The sequence below is a fragment of the Amblyomma americanum genome, chromosome 2 (assembly GCF_052857255.1).
Source record: "Amblyomma americanum isolate KBUSLIRL-KWMA chromosome 2, ASM5285725v1, whole genome shotgun sequence".
Lineage (NCBI taxonomy): Eukaryota > Metazoa > Arthropoda > Arachnida > Ixodida > Ixodidae > Amblyomma > Amblyomma americanum.
Window position 1 is genome coordinate 99,997,429 of NC_135498.1, and position 18,055 is coordinate 100,015,483.

Here is an 18,055-nt window from a genome sequence, read left to right on the forward strand (position 1 = left end):
AGTAATGCCCCGAATCTCTGCAGTTCTTGTTCATTCGTCAAATCTGGCGCTAAGCCGCTTTATCGCTTTGTTTGGGATGCAAGACGCGACTATATTTATCTCGATTGATCGCAGCCAGGCAGAGCTGATTCTACATTGTTACAGAATGTTGTAGTGACTTTGCACGCTTAGTCTCGAATGTTCGCTATCAGCTTTAAATTGAGCACGGCTGACAGCGGCGGGCCATTCTGTTCGACGACCGCCGAGCACGCTTGTTTCTAGGCCACCACCGAGTGATTCAGTCCATTGTGGGCGCAAGTCAGCCGAAATAAATAGTTTTGTTTAGACACCATTTTCGTAGCCTCCCTGGTCTCCGGACTGCAATCACCACTTCGTAACAATATCGTCCTCATACATTAAACTGAATAGCCTTTGCTCTACTGCTTCCCGCCTAAATCTGTATGACATATCATAACCTATATTACTTCTTGTAGCCTTTTTTTCATATTTTTTCACATAAAGCATGAAGAGTAACCCTGACAGAGGACAACCTTGGCTTAATCCTTTGCGTACATCGACAATTTGCGAACTGGACCCTAAACGACACCCAGCAGGTGGAGGCTTCATGCAGACGCCGATGCCGGACAGTCTTAGCGTTGGTGGTCCGTCTAATGCTATATCATTAAAATATCACAAAACGAAGTCACGTATGGAGGTTGAAAGCGGTTTTTTATTACAGTGTCCGTGGGTTGAAAGCAATTCACGTGGGGTCTTTCAGCTTATACGCTTCTCATTGCTCCGTCTGGCATCGATGCAAGCCATCACCAAAAGCAACAACGCCGCCATGAGATCTAAAGCACCGCACAGGCGATACAGGTTGTCGTATGATCCTCCGGTGTCACGGAACACACCTGCACGGAATGAGCAACAGATTGAGGCCTTTACAAAAAGCAAGACTGAGGACAACATCCTTGACGTCGTTAATAATAGAGCGTGTATCAGCAACGATTGGATCAGTCGGCATGCGCCAGGCAAGCCACAACGTCTCAGCCCGGCAGTGATATGCATTTAAATATGGTCCAGCTAAATTTAGGAGGCGACCGCGGTGTCCTTCATAAAATGGGCAGTCCTCTTTCAACACAATGCGCGGCCATTCTTCAGCTATTCACAGCCATTATCAAAGAACATTGCGAAAAAGCCGTTTCATCCAACCTTTTCACATGTCGTGGGATGGTTCTTTAACCTAATTCAGGCTGCCTCGCGGGTGTCAGCAATCATGCTGGCCACACAAATTGGGGCGCATGCACGCGGAGCTCCTGTAAAAGGTGGCGCTAATGATCGCGGTGCACACAGCTATTATTTCAAGACTTAGCGTTAACTTTGCAGGGCTCCCCTAGCTTTCGCATCTTTGGATGGATGATTACTCAAACCATCCGCCCTAAACAACCTTTTCTACTAAGACAGCGCAACATCAAACGGACACACCTCTCTTCTGCCCGTTATATGTTGCGCTTTCTCACTACCAAAACCATGCGCCAACTAGCCCAGCAACAATTTCTAATTGATTTTTCCTAAGCTAAGCTTACGACTCGCTCTATATAGCATTGCCGCTTAGCGAAGACACCCAGCATTGAGCGAGTTCTGTGGAAGTGGTAGGGGAAATATGCAATAAAAAAAAAGTAATGACACTCAACAAGCACAGCTGCGTCACATCCTGCGTCTGTATTTTTGTTAATAATGTCAGATGTGCGCACTGACAACGGCGTACACTTACGCTGGAATAAAACGCGAACACGCTTATGCCCTACTTTTTTACTTTGTACCAATGCTTTCCTTCACAACCGATTTTTGAATATATGCTTCAATCAACCCTGTACTCAGAAACAAGAACTCGGCAAGTTGTATCCCGCAGGTGGAACAACACAGGTAAACATTTTTTTTCGTTCACAGGAGCTGTTCGATTCTTATTCCGGCCAAGGTGTACCTTATAGGCGCCTGAAACACACAAAAAAGTAAACGCCGCGCCCTCCGTTTGCATAAGCATCTTGTTTACAGCAGTAAAACTGAGCGCTGTGTGAAGAGTGCACTCCATGTGACTTTCTTCGTGGAAATAATTCAGCAGTTGCCGGAAATTTTGATGGAGCCATGAAGGGCTTAGAAATTAAGCGTCACGAGGCAATCATGTAAGAAAGATATATTTTTAATTTTATTACTGCAACGTCCACCGTAGTAGCTAACAAGCACATTCTGTGGGTGTATTTGTAACAAGCATTATGTATGTGCTAATACACCTGAATATGCGGCGTGTTCTGTTTTGTGACGCATAAGCATATAAGGCTATCATGCGCCAAACTTAAGGTATATCAGAAAATTGCTGCAGAATTTTATAAAAACGGGTAAAAAACAACAATGGCATACAGGGCCTGCAGAGTTAGTTCGTTCTACTTAGTGATGATATATGAAAGTAAATTTTACAAGTGACTAATGATACAAGAATTAAAGAAGGTTGAGTAGCCCCCGCAACCGGTCCTTCGCTGGGCAAGGAACTCCCAGCAAATCGAATCTAGAGCTCAGCCTTCTTCTCAGGATTGAGAATATGGCTGAGGTGAATCACTAGATCGAACGAAGCACCGGGTCAAAATTTAGTTTCTGAAGAAACCCTGCTTCTCTGAAAAAGGTAAAGACATAAGGCATGTCAACAATATCAGCTAAGAGCAGCGTTGGGTGAAAAGGGATGCATTCATTAAAAAATTGAGTGAAGTCAATTTTTCTCTGATTTTCGAGTTTCGCGCATGAAAATAAAATCTAATTTCTTCTAAGTTCATCTCCGCAGTTTTCACTAACAGGTTTGTCTAGTTTTGCCAGTAGAAAGCTGTGTGTAAGGTGTGTGTCTAAAGCGGAGGCTGCATAAAATTACTTCCACAAAACGTTCCTGGTACCTACAAGTCTTCCATTTACACCGGAAAGGCTTTACAAAGCGCAGCCTCTTGTCTAATTTCTTCTCCTAGGTTGTCTGTCATTTAGCCTTCAAATTACAGTCGAGCCTTTTTATAACGGCCGAAGTTATCATGAACGCCCGCTTATTACAGACAAGGGTGGTACTAACCCAGATATATGTATTGCAATGCGTCTTAGATGCATGGAAAACCTGTGAGTGCACAACTTGGACACAGCGAACGAGGAGGCATTGTAAACCAGCCTCCGCGGTCGAAAACGGCCGCTTCTTGCAGGAGCAGAGAGCTACGAGCGGATCCTATAGTCGGGAACAGCTTTCTGTGGTTATGCAGTGCAAGCTACGACCGTGAAACACCGGCTTCTACAAGTCCGCTATTCACACGTGCTCATGAGCGAAAGACACAGGAATGTAGACTGGCGAAGCGCGCTCGTAGCTTGAGCTGCATGGCCACAGAAAGCTGTCCCCGAGTATAACCTCCGTGTCACCCCGCTTCCTACGGAAATAACGTGGTGAACCAAAAAAGAACAGCAAAGTAAATAATAACTAACATATACTGGACGTATTGAATGTCGACAAAACTTTTTACGAGATGCGTTCGTCAGAAGCACGTTCCATAAATGGCAAGGGGTAGTGCTCATGAAAAGTGCAACGACCTTTGCATTATCGGCTTCCTGTGCGCGAGCATGAAAGGCAGCGACCGGTGGTCGCCGTTCGCCATCTGGAAGTCTCGCAAGGCACAACGCTTTGGAAGCTACGTTCTGATACGCTACATGCACGACGCAAGGACCTTTTGTTTTTGTTTGTTTTTGTTATTAGATGAGTGTGCCAGGAGGCATAAGTTTAGAGGGGGCATGAGATCGCCGAATGGCTTTTTGAGTTCGAACATGACATGGAGAAAAAAATAAAAGAGTTCTTCTCGTGCTTGACAAAAGTGCGCGACTCCATGTGCAGCTTCCCGTCACTGCGGTTACCAGGCTGTTCTGCCAGCGAACGCGACAAGCAAGACAAGCCAGTTGACATGGGCATAATTCACGTGTTCAAGGTGTCCTGTCGGACCCGCCGCGGTGGCTCAGTGGTTAGGGCGCTCGACTACTGATCCGGAGTTCCCGGGTTCGAACCCGACCGCGGCGGCTGCGTTTTTATGGAGGAAAAACGCTAAGGCGCCCGTGTGCTGTGCGATGTCAGTGCACGTTAAAGATCCCCAGGTGGTCGAAATTATTCCGGAGCCCTCCACTACGGCACCTCTTTCTTCCTTTCTTCTTTCACTCCATCCTTTATCCCTTCCCTTACGGCGCGGTTCAGGTGTCCAACGATATATGAGACAGATACTGCGCCATTTCCTTTCCCCCAAAACCAATTATTATTATTATTATTATTATTATTATTATTATTATTATTATTATTATTATTATTATTATTATTATTATTATTATTATTATTATTATTATTATTATTATTATTATTATTATTATTGTCCTGTCGGCAGCGCATCACCAGTGCATACTGATAGCAACTGACCGACCAAGTGCCGTGACGTTCTAGTTTCTCCGCAGGTCTCGTGAATGGAATGTCTAGGTCCCGTGGATAAGCTGACTGCGCAGTGCATCAGGAATTTCTTCCGTAAGGGGCGCTCAGGGAATCGGGAAAGATGGAGGACGCTGCAGAACACCACGTTAACGGACGCATATGGATTTGTGACAACACAACGTCGATGTGCAGCTGGCCCGACCTGATGTCGCCTGGGATGACTTCGTTGGTGCAGCCGACATCGTACAATCATACACTGACGGAATTAACGGTACACGAAGTACGAGGACTCTTCCATTGCCAGGAATCTGATAAGTATGATGACGAGGAGGCCGACCTACCACCTGCTACTGCGATTGCTTCACGTCCCTAAACCAGCTGCACACATGTGACTGAGCTGGAGAGTTAGGAAAGTTTCAACAAGCAGGCGCGCATAACGGACTAACGCTGTCCGACTTTTCATTTTTAGCAGCAACACGGAAAGTCGACTCACCACGAACCTCAGATACAACGAACGCAATCCGTGCGACGGCCAGTTTTATTATAATTAGTCTCGACTACACTGTATACTAGTTTCAGGCAGTCTGTATGCAGCACGTTGGTTTTCTTGATTTCACGACTGCGAGCTTGTGCAGCCTATAGGTCGGCTCTTTTGTTTCCATCTATTCCGACAAGGCTAGGCATGAATCTAAGAAGAGCTTCAAATGGGCCTAGTTGGTTTGTAATCTTCGACATTGTTATTGCGCTACTCAAGGTTTACACAGACAATAACGACACATACAGACAGGGCGCAACAATCAACTGATTTTATTACGTGGGAAATCCGTTTTATATGAACTGTTCAGATGAAAAGACACAAAGACAAGTAGCTTCATAGAGATGAGTTGTCTAATCTTCTGCTGACAGGCATGCGTAGAATACGGAGTCTTTTCACTTCCTTGAAAAGGAAAAAAAAGTCTTTTCCTTCCTTTTTAAGGAAGTGAAAAGACTCCGTCCTCTACGCATGCCTGTAAGCAGAAGATTAGACAACTCATCTCCATGATGCTGCTTGTTTTTGTGTCTTTTCATCTTAACACTTCATATAAAACGAATTTCCCACGCAATAAAATCAGTTGATAGCTTGCGCCCTGTCTGTATGTGTCGTTATTGTCTGTGTAAACCTTGAGCAGCGCAATAACAATGTCGAAGGCTAGGCACCCAGCATACTTTTGTCTTATATCCTCGTGCTGTGACCTTTGTGTACTTTACTTCCTTCTAAGGCTTCGACAGCATTTCCGGAATGTAATGCCTTGGACAAGCTTAGTGTACCCGTGCATATTATGCTGCTTTCAATGCTGTCATTTATTATTCTGCCTAAAGTTACAGAGACAGCATAACATTCGCCCGTAAGAATGAATGCACAGTTTGCCAGCCTTACTTTTTTTCTCAGATTCATTGCACAGCCGCTGTTCTGGCATAATTTGCTCTTTCCTAGCGTCAGCATGAAATTCTGTATAATCTTCTTGTAGTGTCCGTTATTCCTGTAATATGTGTACGTGTGGTGTTTGTTTTTTACGAAAGTGTGCTAATGTGAATATCACAAGTGAGAAGGCTGTTCCATGGCGGCAGTGGATCATTTTTTGGTGACATTTCAGGTAGGGCATCCAGTATTCCTAGGTCATGACATTTATCTTCAAAGCCTAATAACAAAGGTCTCATTGATTGCGGTTCATTATTGAAAAGTTTTCTGTATGCGCACTTAGTAACTATGTGGCAATGATAATGTTTTGGTAGGGGTCTTATTTTCATACGTAAGCATGTATACGTAAGCATTGCTCTTCTGTTTCCGAGGGGTGATTCATTTGTTTCTACATAAATATTATCTACGGGGGATGTTCCATACGCTCCACTTCAGAGACGCAGACCTAAGTTTTGTACAAGATCCAGTTTAATAAACTTTGATGGTATAACCGATTTATACACAACGCATACATAATCTAAAAACGTAATACGGAGCAGTATATCTGTAAAAGGCACATCCTGTCGGACCGCCATTGCGTCTGTGAAAGAACCTTAATCTTATTCAAGGACCGGGTGGCTTTCTTTTTGAGGGTATTTATGCTCGGTATGGATGTGTTTTTTTGTCCATTGTTATGACTGAAAACTTGTTTTCTTGTTTTATTGAAAGCATAGTTTAACTGCATGTTGTTATCTTTCTGCAAACCTCTTTTGAGCGATGAAAGTAAAGCAGTTGTATTTGTGGGGAAACCACAAATCCGTTGTTGTCTGCCCAAATCATCGGTCTGTTTAATACGAGTTGTGTCTGTCTTTCACATGTTGATAAGGTGAGGATGTGTACGCGATATGGAGGTCATCAACATATAAAGAATGTTTAGTGGAGTTTGGAATTTTTTTACCTATGAAATTTATTTCTACGACAAAAGGTTTAGTGCTTAAGATACATTACTGCGCTACCCCATTTTCCTGAACGAAGTTCCTTGAATAAATTGAACCCAGGTATGCATGAAATGAATTGTCAGACAAAAAATCTTTCAAGCAGTTCAGCATCCTACCGCGGATATCTAGGTGTGCTAGGCCGCATAGGGTCCCGAATCTCTATGTAGTGTCACAGGCATTTTTTAGATCAAAAGAGACCGCAAGGCAGTCTTGTCTCTGCATAAATGTTTCTATAACTGTATATGCAAGGCGAAAAAGATGGTGCGTTGTTGAACAGGCTTTTTTAACTCCACACTGGTGGATGTCAAGATGGTCATGAAGTCAACCTAATGTTCACAAGGCTTTCAAAATTAGCGAGGCAGCTCGTAAGGGTTATGGGCCTGTGACTGCTCGGGGGGGTTGGCGGTTTTCTAGGCTTCAAGAATGATACAATAAGGAACTTTTTCCAGGCCTCGGGTGTTCTTCCTCACAACCATATTTTAAAAAAATTGAAAATGCCTCTACAGCGTTTCATAATATATTTCATCAGCACCTCACGAAGTGTATGTACTAGCGGACAGTGCTTTGCAGATTGTTAGAAGTGTATGTTATTGTAAGGCTCGTTCGTGCTGCCACTTGTCGGGAGTATGTTCTTCAATTTTTTTTTTTTTGCATTTCAAAAATGAGCCTGCGTGCTGCGAGGAACTACAGACTTTAGAGAAATATTCCGCTAGTATATCTGCCTGTTAGGCAATACTTGTTTGTGTACCAGGTGCTGTCAGCAGAGGACACTGTGGAGAGTAATAAGTTGTCATTAAGTTTACGAACTTGCCCCCACATTTTTTTCGATGCGACTGAACTGTTTACCGATGATACGTAGTTCTGCCAGAAAGTTTTCTAAATATTCTGACGGATACGTCATGCATTTGCTCTCGCCTTTTTAAAGTTTAATGGGTTCTCCTGCGTCTGGTATTCCCAGAAAATTCCTCAGGTTTTGTTTTCTTTTTCTTTTTTTCTTCTCTACGTTCCTCTCTGTACCAAACTTCTTGGATTTGTCGTACCAGTCACGAGGACTGAAGAATAGGTAGGTGCGCTGCAGCAAGGATACAAGTTGAGATATTTTCACTTAGTTCGCCAAGATTATCTGAAAATATTTTATCCAGACTGGCCTGTTCTCGAAACAGTGCCCAGTCATTTAGGCGCAGCTTCCAACGGCATCGTTTACTTTGAAATATTGATGGCGATGATGATTAGTTAATTACCACAGGAAGGTGATCGCTTTCTTGCGGGTTTCAAGAATATTTCATTTTGATATCAGCAAAAAAACAGAAGGTGACCAAAAAGAGAATTCTACAAAGCTCATTTTTCCTGTCTTTGGAGAGCAGTATGTGGGTTTATCTGCATTGAGCAGGCCGATATTGTTGCGCAGAATAAAATCTTCTAAAATACAATCTCTAGTGTCAGTTTGTTCACTGACCAAAAGAAAAATATTCGGCATTGAAATCCTCAGCTACCACATATGACTCTGGTAGCTGTTATAAAAGTGCATTTAAATAATGAAGTGTTACTGTTAGGTGCGACTGAACATACGTGTAACATAACTGGTTGTTTTAAATTTATGAAGACTGACTGCAACAGCTTCATAGTTAGTTTTAAGTTTGATTTCGCGAAATGCAACACCACCCTGAATGACAATAGCAACACCTCCAGAGAGCCTGAATGTTTTCTCTCGGTCACAGTGAAAGACTGTATTTTGTGACAATATTTTATGTTTGGGATATAGGTTTGTTTCTTTTACCATTAAGTAAGCGGGGAAAGTCAGCTTAAAAGATCTTTTACGTCACTACGTCTTCTACGTCCGCCAGGAAAAAAAAGAAAAACTGAGAAGGGAGGAAGAGACAGGAGAGTTGTGAGAAAGGGAAGTTAAAGATGGAGGAGAGGACAAGAAATGGCGACTGCCGTTTTCCCCCGCTCTGGTCAGGCCGAGGCGCAACCTACGGGAATCGGGGGCCAGAGTAGTGCGCTGCTTCCTCCAAAGGGCCTTAAATGTCCAAACACTCGGCATCGGTTCAACAGCCAGAGTCCCATTTTCCCCGGACACGGTTGAACGTGGGTGTTCGGGTCCGTGTTGGCGCACTATTCACCAGCATCCCCCTGCGGGGTAGGCCTTTCAGATGCTCGGGAAACCGTGGTTTCGCAACTCACAATCATCTGCAAGTCGCAGATGCCCCTGTGGGGGTCGGGAATATGCGACAGGGCGATGGCAATATTCGCATGGTTGACCTGCGACTCACCCACAATGGAAGGCTCGCAGAATGTAAGTGGCAGTGACAACAAAGCCACAAGGCCCCAGCAGACCGGCACGCTCCGCACTCCCAAGTAGTCGGCACTGAGGACCGCCTTGATGGTGGCCAGGTATCCTTGCTGGACGCCGGTGGCCACAGTCACAACGGCGATGGCAGAAAAGCTGCGCAGGTGCGGCATAAGCATGAAGCACACAGACAGGAGCACGAAACTGACGCAGGCGACGACACAGCGACCGTGGGGCACTTTGTCTGATAAAACGGGAACTACGAGTCGCCCGAAAAACCCGCCCGCGCAGAGGCACGTCACGAGTAGTGCAGCAGAGTCCATCCGCACTTCCTTGTCTCCTGCGTAGTCCACTATTGTGGAAGCGAACAGCGGCAGCGTGAATTCGGCGACAACGAAGGGCACCAATAAGACGTAGAAAATTGGTACCCTCAAAATGTTGGCAACTTGCAGAAAGACACCGTCGGTGTCCTCGTGGTTATCTCTGCCATTTGGTGCCTGCGGATGTGGTCCTGGAGTCCGTGAAGCAACATGGGGGATCCCTAAACCGTCCTCTTTAGTGCTTGACTGAGTTACCGTGTACAGCGAGCTAGTGTGTTGGCCTACGGGCAGCCGTTGCTCCTCTCCCTCTTCATTCATCCGGTTGATGGGTGCACGCACTGTAAGACTGACTGCAGGTTGTGTTGGCTCAGCATCCTTTCGTGCGGGTTTCCTGCAGAATCCGCGAAGCGTCAATTCGATGGGTCTCGGGTTTTGTAGGAGGACAGCCAGCGGCAATACGTTAAGAGTAATTCCACCAAGTACAAGGAACGTTCCTTCGAGTCCATATTTTTCCTCTAAAGCTGATAATAATAAAGGACCGACGATCCCAGAAGTGGAAACTCCCAGATATTTCAGGCCCATGGCGGCGCTCCTGTATTTATTGAAGTAGCACACCATGTAAACAGATGTGCTGATCATCAGAGTACCTTCAGATATCCCTGCAAACAGAAAGACCAATAACATTACTTTTCCTCGGGTGCCAGTTTTATACTTTAGCGATGGCAAGAAACGCAAAGAAGATAGCGCCTAAACGCTTCGCTGTCAAATTTCTTTTCATCGCGCTTTTGCCAGAGCGTTAAAAAAAGAATTCGAGTTGTCCTAGAATGCATCATGGACGACACTAGCGGCTTTTTGCTACCATCGAAGTAGAAGGGAAGGCCAAAGGGGAAAGCAGCTTGTGACAATCAGGTAACAGCGCATCTATTGAAGGACGCAGGGACGATTGTGCTAAAACATCTAGCCACCCTGTACACGAAATGCCTTATGATCTCGAGCTCTCGAGCGTACCAGAAGCTTGGCAAAACGCTAGCATTATCTTAATTCAAAGGAAAGCAGACGTCAAGGACTCGAAAAAACAGACCGATCACCTTACTGTTCGTTGCCTACAAGGTAATTACAGAGGTAATCGCTAATAAAGCCAGGATAACCTTAGACTTCAATCAACAAAATGATCAGGCAGGCTTTTGTAAAGGATATTCCACAGCAGACTGTATTCACACTATCACTCAGGTGATAGAGAAATGCGCAGAATATAACCAGTCCCTATATATAGCCATCATTGATTACGAGTAAGCATTTGACTCAGTGGAACCTCAGCAGTGTTGCAGGCATTGCGGAATCACAGTATAGAAGAGTCCTAAGTGAAAATACTGGAAGATATCTATAACGACTGCACAGCTACCATAGTCCTCCATAAAGTGAGCAATAAAATTTCAATAATGAAGGGTATCAGGCAGGGAGACATGATCTCGCCGATGCTGTTCGCCGCCTGTTAACAGGAAGTGTTCCGAGGCCTGGATTTAAAACAGCTGGGGATAGGAGTTAATGAAGAATACCTAAGTAATCTGCGATTCACTGATGAAAGTGCCTTGCTAAGTCACTCAGGAGATGAACTGCAAAGCATGCTGAATGAGTTATAAGGACAGAGCAGAGTGTTGGGTCTTAAAATTAACATCCACAAAACCAAAATAATGTTCAATAGTTTCTCAAGAGAACAGCCGTTTACAATTCATAGCGAGGTGCTGGAAGTTGTAGGGGAATACGTCTACTTAGGGCATGTAGTGACCGCTGATCCGGATCATGAGAGGGAAATAACTAGAAGACTAAGAATTGGGTGTAGCTCATATGGCAGGCTCTCTGAGATCATAAATAGCAGTTTACCAGTATTCCTTAAATTACTCACGAAAAAAGTATACAACAGCTATGTTGTACCAGTACTCACCTATGGAGCAGAAACGTGGAGGCTAATGAAAACGGTTCAGCTTAAGTTAAGGACGACGCAGCGACATATGAAAAGAAAAGTGATAGGTGTAACGTTAAGAGACCGGAAGCGGGCCGAATGGTTGAGGAAACAAACGCGTGTTAATAACATCCTAGTCGAAATCAAGAGGAAGAAATAGGCTTGGGCAGGGCATGTAACGTGCAGCGAAGATAACTGCTGGTCCTTAAGGGTAACGGAGTGGATTCCATGAGAAGAAAAGCGTAGCAGGGGGCGGCAGAAAGTTAGGTGGGCGGATGAGATTAAGAAGCGGGCATACGCTGGCCGCAGCTGGCAAAGGATAGGGTATATTGGAGAGACATGGGAGAGGCATTTGCCCTGCAGTGGGCGTAGTCAGCCTGATGATGATAATGACTACTGGGCAGCAAACATGGACTGAGTGATAACAGTGCTACTTTTTTGGAGGGAAACCTAGAAATCCTCTGAGAACTCTTATACCTGTCTACCACCGCACCTAGGTTTAACTTAATGGAAAACGGAAAAACACACTATTAAAACGTTGCATTCAGCGCACTAAGGAGGACATATCAAGCGCATCTACCGTTTTTGAGGCAGCATTCACGTTTTCGGTTCAACGCTAGTCAGTCCAGTAGCGAAATCACATGTTCCTGCCATTCTAGCGGTGAATAAAGTGCCCTTGAAGAAACTCGCATGGCCGGTGACGTCTCTTTTTTTGCGTGTATTTTTGAAGCAAAAAACTCCATTGTTGCAACAGCACAGATTGTAGAAAGACAACCGGAACGGGGGCCCAGAGATCATCCTACTACTCTGCTCCTTATTTCTATAAACGACTTGAAACTCGGAGCGCGTGGTGACAAGATCTCTGAGCACTCCACTCCACCTTTTTAAAATCGCTGCATGGACGTAACCGCTATAGCTAGCAAAAATGTAACAAGTCAATCGTAAAGCACAAATGTTGGATGCTTGTTAATGTTGGGTACTTGTTAATGTTCATGTTAACTAAATTTGGGTGCGTGAAAAATAGCAAATTCTTTAAATTTGAAGGCGCATTAGTTAATCCTATGACCAGCAGTTAATAATAACAACTATTGCTTATTGGGCAGAGGAAATGGCGCGGTATCTGTCTCATGTTTTGTTGGGCACCTGAACCGCGCCGTAAGGGAAGCGATAAAGGAGGGAGTGAAAGAAGAAAGGAAGAAAGATGTGCTGTCGTGGAGGGCTCCGGAATAATTTCGACCACCTGGGGATCTTTAATGTGCACTGACATCGCACAGCACACGGACGCCTTAGCGTTTTGCGTCCATACAAACGCAGCCGCCGAGGTCGGGTTCGAACCCGCGTCTTTCGGGTCGGCGGCAGCCGAGCGCTCTAACCACTGAGCCACCGCGGCTGGTGTCAGCAGTATAAAAAAGAATGAATTCCCACCCTACGAAAACTGGCGTTGTTCCTTAACCCTTCTATTCGAAGTACATTCTCCGACACAGCAATGGTTGCCGCCATTTTCATGAGACGTTTGGTTAAAAACATCAAAATGACACCGTAAATACACCCCATCTGTCAAACTTACTGATTTTATTGGTAAGACTATGAAATTATCACGTTACTTTTTTCGATGACCCTTATAGTACTCACAAATACCCACCGTAGAAAAATCCGAACGTAAGCATCATCCACTGGATGCTCGGAACGAACGCGGACGCTATGAGAGCAGCGGGACATAGGACCGCTCCAGTCGTGATCATGCTGTTGATGGAGACTCTCTGCTGAATGGCGCCGATTATGAAACCTGAAAAAAGACAAGGACTTTGCTCAAAGGAACACCACACTCCCTTTTCAGCCGCAGTTTTGATGAACTTGCTCTCACCGCCCTCGGGTGATTTACGTAAGTGAGTGCAGAGGGTTCCCCTAGCCTTATTCATTATCCTTACACACCCATTACCGGCACGTGGGAGATATAGTGCCGAGAATAGGTGAAACCAGGCATCGTAGAACGTGGCAGCTGCATCTTTATCTCCCCAATCCACTTCAAGAAGCCCAATGAGAATAGTGAAATCGCAGGTTGGAGTCTCTTATTGTTCTTTTTCCACTGTAACCGAGCGCTATTGAAGAAGGAAAAAACTAGTCGTTAGTTGCCGGCTAGCAGATATAGAAAACATAATTTCATCTCCCATCACATTCGCAGGTTTTTTGTTATTGAGGCTGCTTCACGTGCTCATATCTGCGATACCATTGTTCGGAGCTTTTACGCATTTGATCTCATTCCCTTTTTTTTCTGTAAAGAGTACTAGGTCAGTTGGAGTGCGGCCTAGTTCTACCCTTGTCACCTGGTGCTGATAAGATTCCTAACGAGTTTTATAAACGCTTCCTGGGTTTTTTGTTCTTTAGATAAAATATTTACCGCATCATTACGTGACAGCACTGCACCGAGTGACCGGCTGTCAGCAAGAGCTGCTCCCCGTTTTTTAATCTGGAATGGTCCTAAACCTATCATATGTTCAGCATGTCAAATACTAGTCCATATATTATCCAAAAATATGGTTGACTGCATTGGAACTAATCAGCTCTCGATAATAACACAACTTTTTTAAATTACCTATGCTTTTTTTCTATAGCCATAAACTCAAGCGGACAAAGTGTTGTTATTTGGATAGATTTGTCCAAGACATTCGACAGTGTAGATCAGGTCGAACTTGTAGACAAAGTGACTGAGTTTGGTATTGATATAGAAGTTAACTACTTGACTCGGGCTTATATAATTAACAGAGAGCAGTTTGTGGTTACAGATGAAGAAAGCTCATCAGATTCATCAGCATTATCCGGGGTTCCGCAAGGGTCCATTCTGAATTCTATATTCTTCTTCTTACATACTAATGACATCCAATACAAGGTCCTGTTTAATGGGTTTCCAAAAGGTGTGTACGAGTGGTATGTGATGTGGGACATGCAAACCAATTACAAAAGGTCAACTTTTATAATTGTGTCAAACAAGAAGACAGCATTAGTGTTCCCTTAAAATATCAAAACATTTAAATACACTTTCTAGTAAATTAAAATGTATGGGTTTCACGATTTCTAATGAGTTTAGGTGGAGTGATTATGTACAAAATAATTGTGGAACAGCCCAGCGAAAACTCGGTTTCCTAAGGCGAAAGCTAAAAGGTGCACCGTGGGCTGTAAAGCGAAAAGCATATAAATCAATACTAAGGACAACTCAAGAGCGTGCAAGCATAATTTGGGATCCAAACAAGAAACTGCGATGTGAGCGCATGTTTATTAACGCGAGGTGGTCAAAATTTTCGGAGCCCTTCACTACGGCGTCCCTCATAGCCTGAGTCGCTTTGGGACGTTAAACCCCCATAAACGAAACCAAACCAGAAATATATCGTAGATAAACTTGAATACGCTCATATATCGCCATTTTATTTATTTATTTATTTATTTATTTATTTATTTATTTATTTATTTATTTATTTATTTATTTATTTATTTATTTATTTCTTTATTTATTTATTGGTACCGCAACTGCTTGGTGTCGGAATTTTAGCAGGGTGGAAAATAAACAATACATTTTTGCAAAACAGGCAAACATAAGCAAGAAAATAACAGTACAACAGTACAAGTTGAAGCTCTGCTGCCAGCATGAGCAATAAAAAAATTTGAACATGAAGGTAGGAAAATGAAAATAAAATAAATATACAATAAAATACCAATGTGACAAAAGCAGCAGTGACAACTAGGCAATATGTTGTGCGAACGATGTTAGTGTCGCCTGTAACACATCATGGTTATTGATGTTATTTGAATCTCAAAAAGTTCATGAAAGAAATGAGCATTTGAAGCAGTTATTACTGGCACGAAAATGAGTTAAAGTTAGCTGATGTCTTTGTCGGGTTGCGTATGCAGACGAAAACGCAAGCAAGTCGGTCAGTTCAGTTGTGTAGTGTCCTTTAATTAATTGCTGCATGATTTTAAGTCGGCTAAAACGTTTTTCGCTGAGTCATTGTCGGCAGGCCAGCTTTGGTTTAAAGCTGTGATACCGAAGTGCGTCGGTAATTGTTATATTTGTACCGAGCAGCCCTCTTCCCAGCCCTAATTTGTTTATGTTAGTTTTGTTGAATGGGTCCCAAATTATTGCAGCATAGTCTAAGGTAGGCAAAACAATAGATATGCAAGCAAAAATTCGGACAGATAGAGTGGACAACATCAATGCTCGTCTTAAGAAAAGCAGTTTACAAAAGGTCTTACACGTTATGTAATCAATATATGTTTATTCCAGCGAAGCTTGTTGGTGACCCAGAGCCTGAGATAATTATTTTTTGTTACTTCTAAAAGTGTGACAGCATTATTACTGTAATCCAACGAAAAAAGTTATTTTTATGAGTAATCCTCATTAAAACAGTATTTCAAAGCTAATAGACATTTTTCATGATTCGAACACGCACAAACCAGTTGCAGCTCATTATTCAGTAGCGTTTGATCTGAGACACTTGTTACATCTGTGTAAATAACGCAATCATCAGCGTAAACTTTTATTTTGACTGCAAAGTCAGCAATGTTAAAAACAACAGAGGTCCAAGAGCAGAGCTCTGAGGGACGTCAGAGTGAACTATAAGCCTATCAGAACAATCAGAGCTAGAAACAAACGAGTTCTCAATTTCAAAGATAGGCTGAAATCTGATTTATTAGTTGTTTGCTATGAATTGTTCGTCTAAATCGAAAATTACATTTCATGAGTGACCCTGCCGTGAGCTTTTGAAAAATCCACAAATATTGTATCAATCTGCGTTCTACAATTAACTGACGAAGCAAAGTTACGCACAGTTTCAACTAGCTGTATACAAGTTAAATGACCTCTCCTGAACTCGTGCTGATATTAAGTAAAGAAATTGTTACTGAAATTTATATTTTCCTCGTAGCAAACAACGCACTCCGTAAATAAACACCTCTCACCAGCAGAGTTACCAACATTGGCTATGCGCACAAAAATTGCTAGATTAAGTATTTCACCACCTGTATGAGAATAATTTCAATTTGGATTCCAGTTGTGTTTGCGGCTACCCAAAAGACTTTCGTTCGTTACTAACCATCTCTTTGTAGTTATGTCCTGTGTGCCAAGAACTCACGGCTACACATTTTCGTCTCTACCGAAAACAATTATAAAATAGGGTAACCTTGATCGACAAGTATTTGATAAAACTAGTTCCCAAGAAACTTCTGAAAAAGAGTTTTAACTGTGTTGCATTGATTGAATGCACCTTCCCCACCGTATAGCAGGTCGGTAGCGCTAACAGAATTTGGAAATGAATAAATTTTTAACAAAGGCTGCGTGTACCCAACGCTGACATTAAGAACTATGACGGCTTCGCCATTTCACTTCTACAACGCGGCTACGCATCGGTCCATAAATATCTCACGATCATGGGAAGTTGTCCATGAACGCAGTTTCTTCACATGTCGTAAGATTGCGCCATCAAGATCAATATATTCGAAAATTCCTCCTCGCGGAGCTCGTATTTTCTTTCTTTTTATAAACAAAAATGCCTCCCATTATTTTTCATGGCAATTTTAGCTACTCGGTGCGAGCGCAGGACCAAACTTTAAATTAAGATTTTCCTACAGATGCGAAGATCACATAATTTCCATCAATATGTTCATAACACTATCTTACAACATTCCACGTCGCCTCGCATTTGAAACTGATCTCCAAGGCAGATAGGCTTGACACAATAGACATCTAAGACTTGCAACGGTATCTAGTTTCGCATGATAAAGGTCACTGAAACATGGTAGAAGGACGAAATTGCTTTGACAGATTTTTAATTGTCCGATCATACAAGGATGCGGCTGGTGCCCCACAATGGTTCCAACTTCTCCTTTAGTCAAGGGAAAACAAAATCGCGCCGCTCACAGTTTATATACTATAGAAGAGAACACAGCTGGGTGGCGCAAAATAAAATAAATTCTCCCTGCCCGGCTGCGTTTGTATTAAATCCGCCAACACAGTGTGGCAGCAGGATGCGTTCGTCGTGACAAATACTTGCCATTCTTCCTTTCTGATGCCCTAAATTAGGCGGACAGTTTTAACTGGCGTCTGTCTCAACGAACAACTCTGCAGAGTACTTGCCGTTCAGTCCACCAAGCCCAATGGAATGAAGCATGAAATTCTTTTAGCTCCCGTACCAGGCAAACTCAGGCGATCATCATACCGAAAGAGCGGAGATGCCAACACTGAAACTGAACCAACAACGTCCCCAACTTTTAGTCCGGCTGGAATCCCGCAAAAAAGGACTTTTCTCTATTTTTCCACCGCAGCACCCCGAGCGGTATCGGAAGCCTCGAGGAAAACAAAAACACTTCAAGACGTCATGTCGACTACGCTAAGAGTATAGGTTGATGAGGCCGCTGATTATTGCCTCCTGGTAGTCACTACTCCAATTAAGCGTTTCTATTCCTTCTGAAGAAGTTTAACCAAGACAATTCTACTTCTATAGAACCCTAGCACAGGTTATTCGGGTACATTATTTGGCCTATTTTCGTTTACACGTTTACGTTTACTTCAGGTTCACATTACTTCAAAACAACACTTA

The 18,055-nt window shown here is 43.3% G+C and overlaps 1 protein-coding gene across 2 annotated transcripts in view; it reads right to left on the reverse strand.

The window, feature by feature from the left end:
• Positions 1 to 693: 693 nt before the first annotated feature.
• The window catches only part of LOC144121667 (monocarboxylate transporter 14-like), a 29,487-nt gene continuing 12,125 nt past the window's right edge, over positions 694 to 18,055 (reverse strand). The window contains exons 2-4 of one of the 2 annotated variants that reach the window (XM_077655000.1): positions 13,111 to 13,254; positions 9,172 to 10,167; positions 694 to 890 (exon numbers count right to left, since the gene is read on the reverse strand). In XM_077655000.1, coding sequence (XP_077511126.1) covers positions 754 to 890; positions 9,172 to 10,167; positions 13,111 to 13,254 — 1,277 coding nt within the window. In that variant the 3' untranslated portion in view covers positions 694 to 753. The remainder of the gene's footprint in view (positions 891 to 9,171; positions 10,168 to 13,110; positions 13,255 to 18,055) is intronic. The other variant, XM_077655001.1, reaches the window with a different exon arrangement.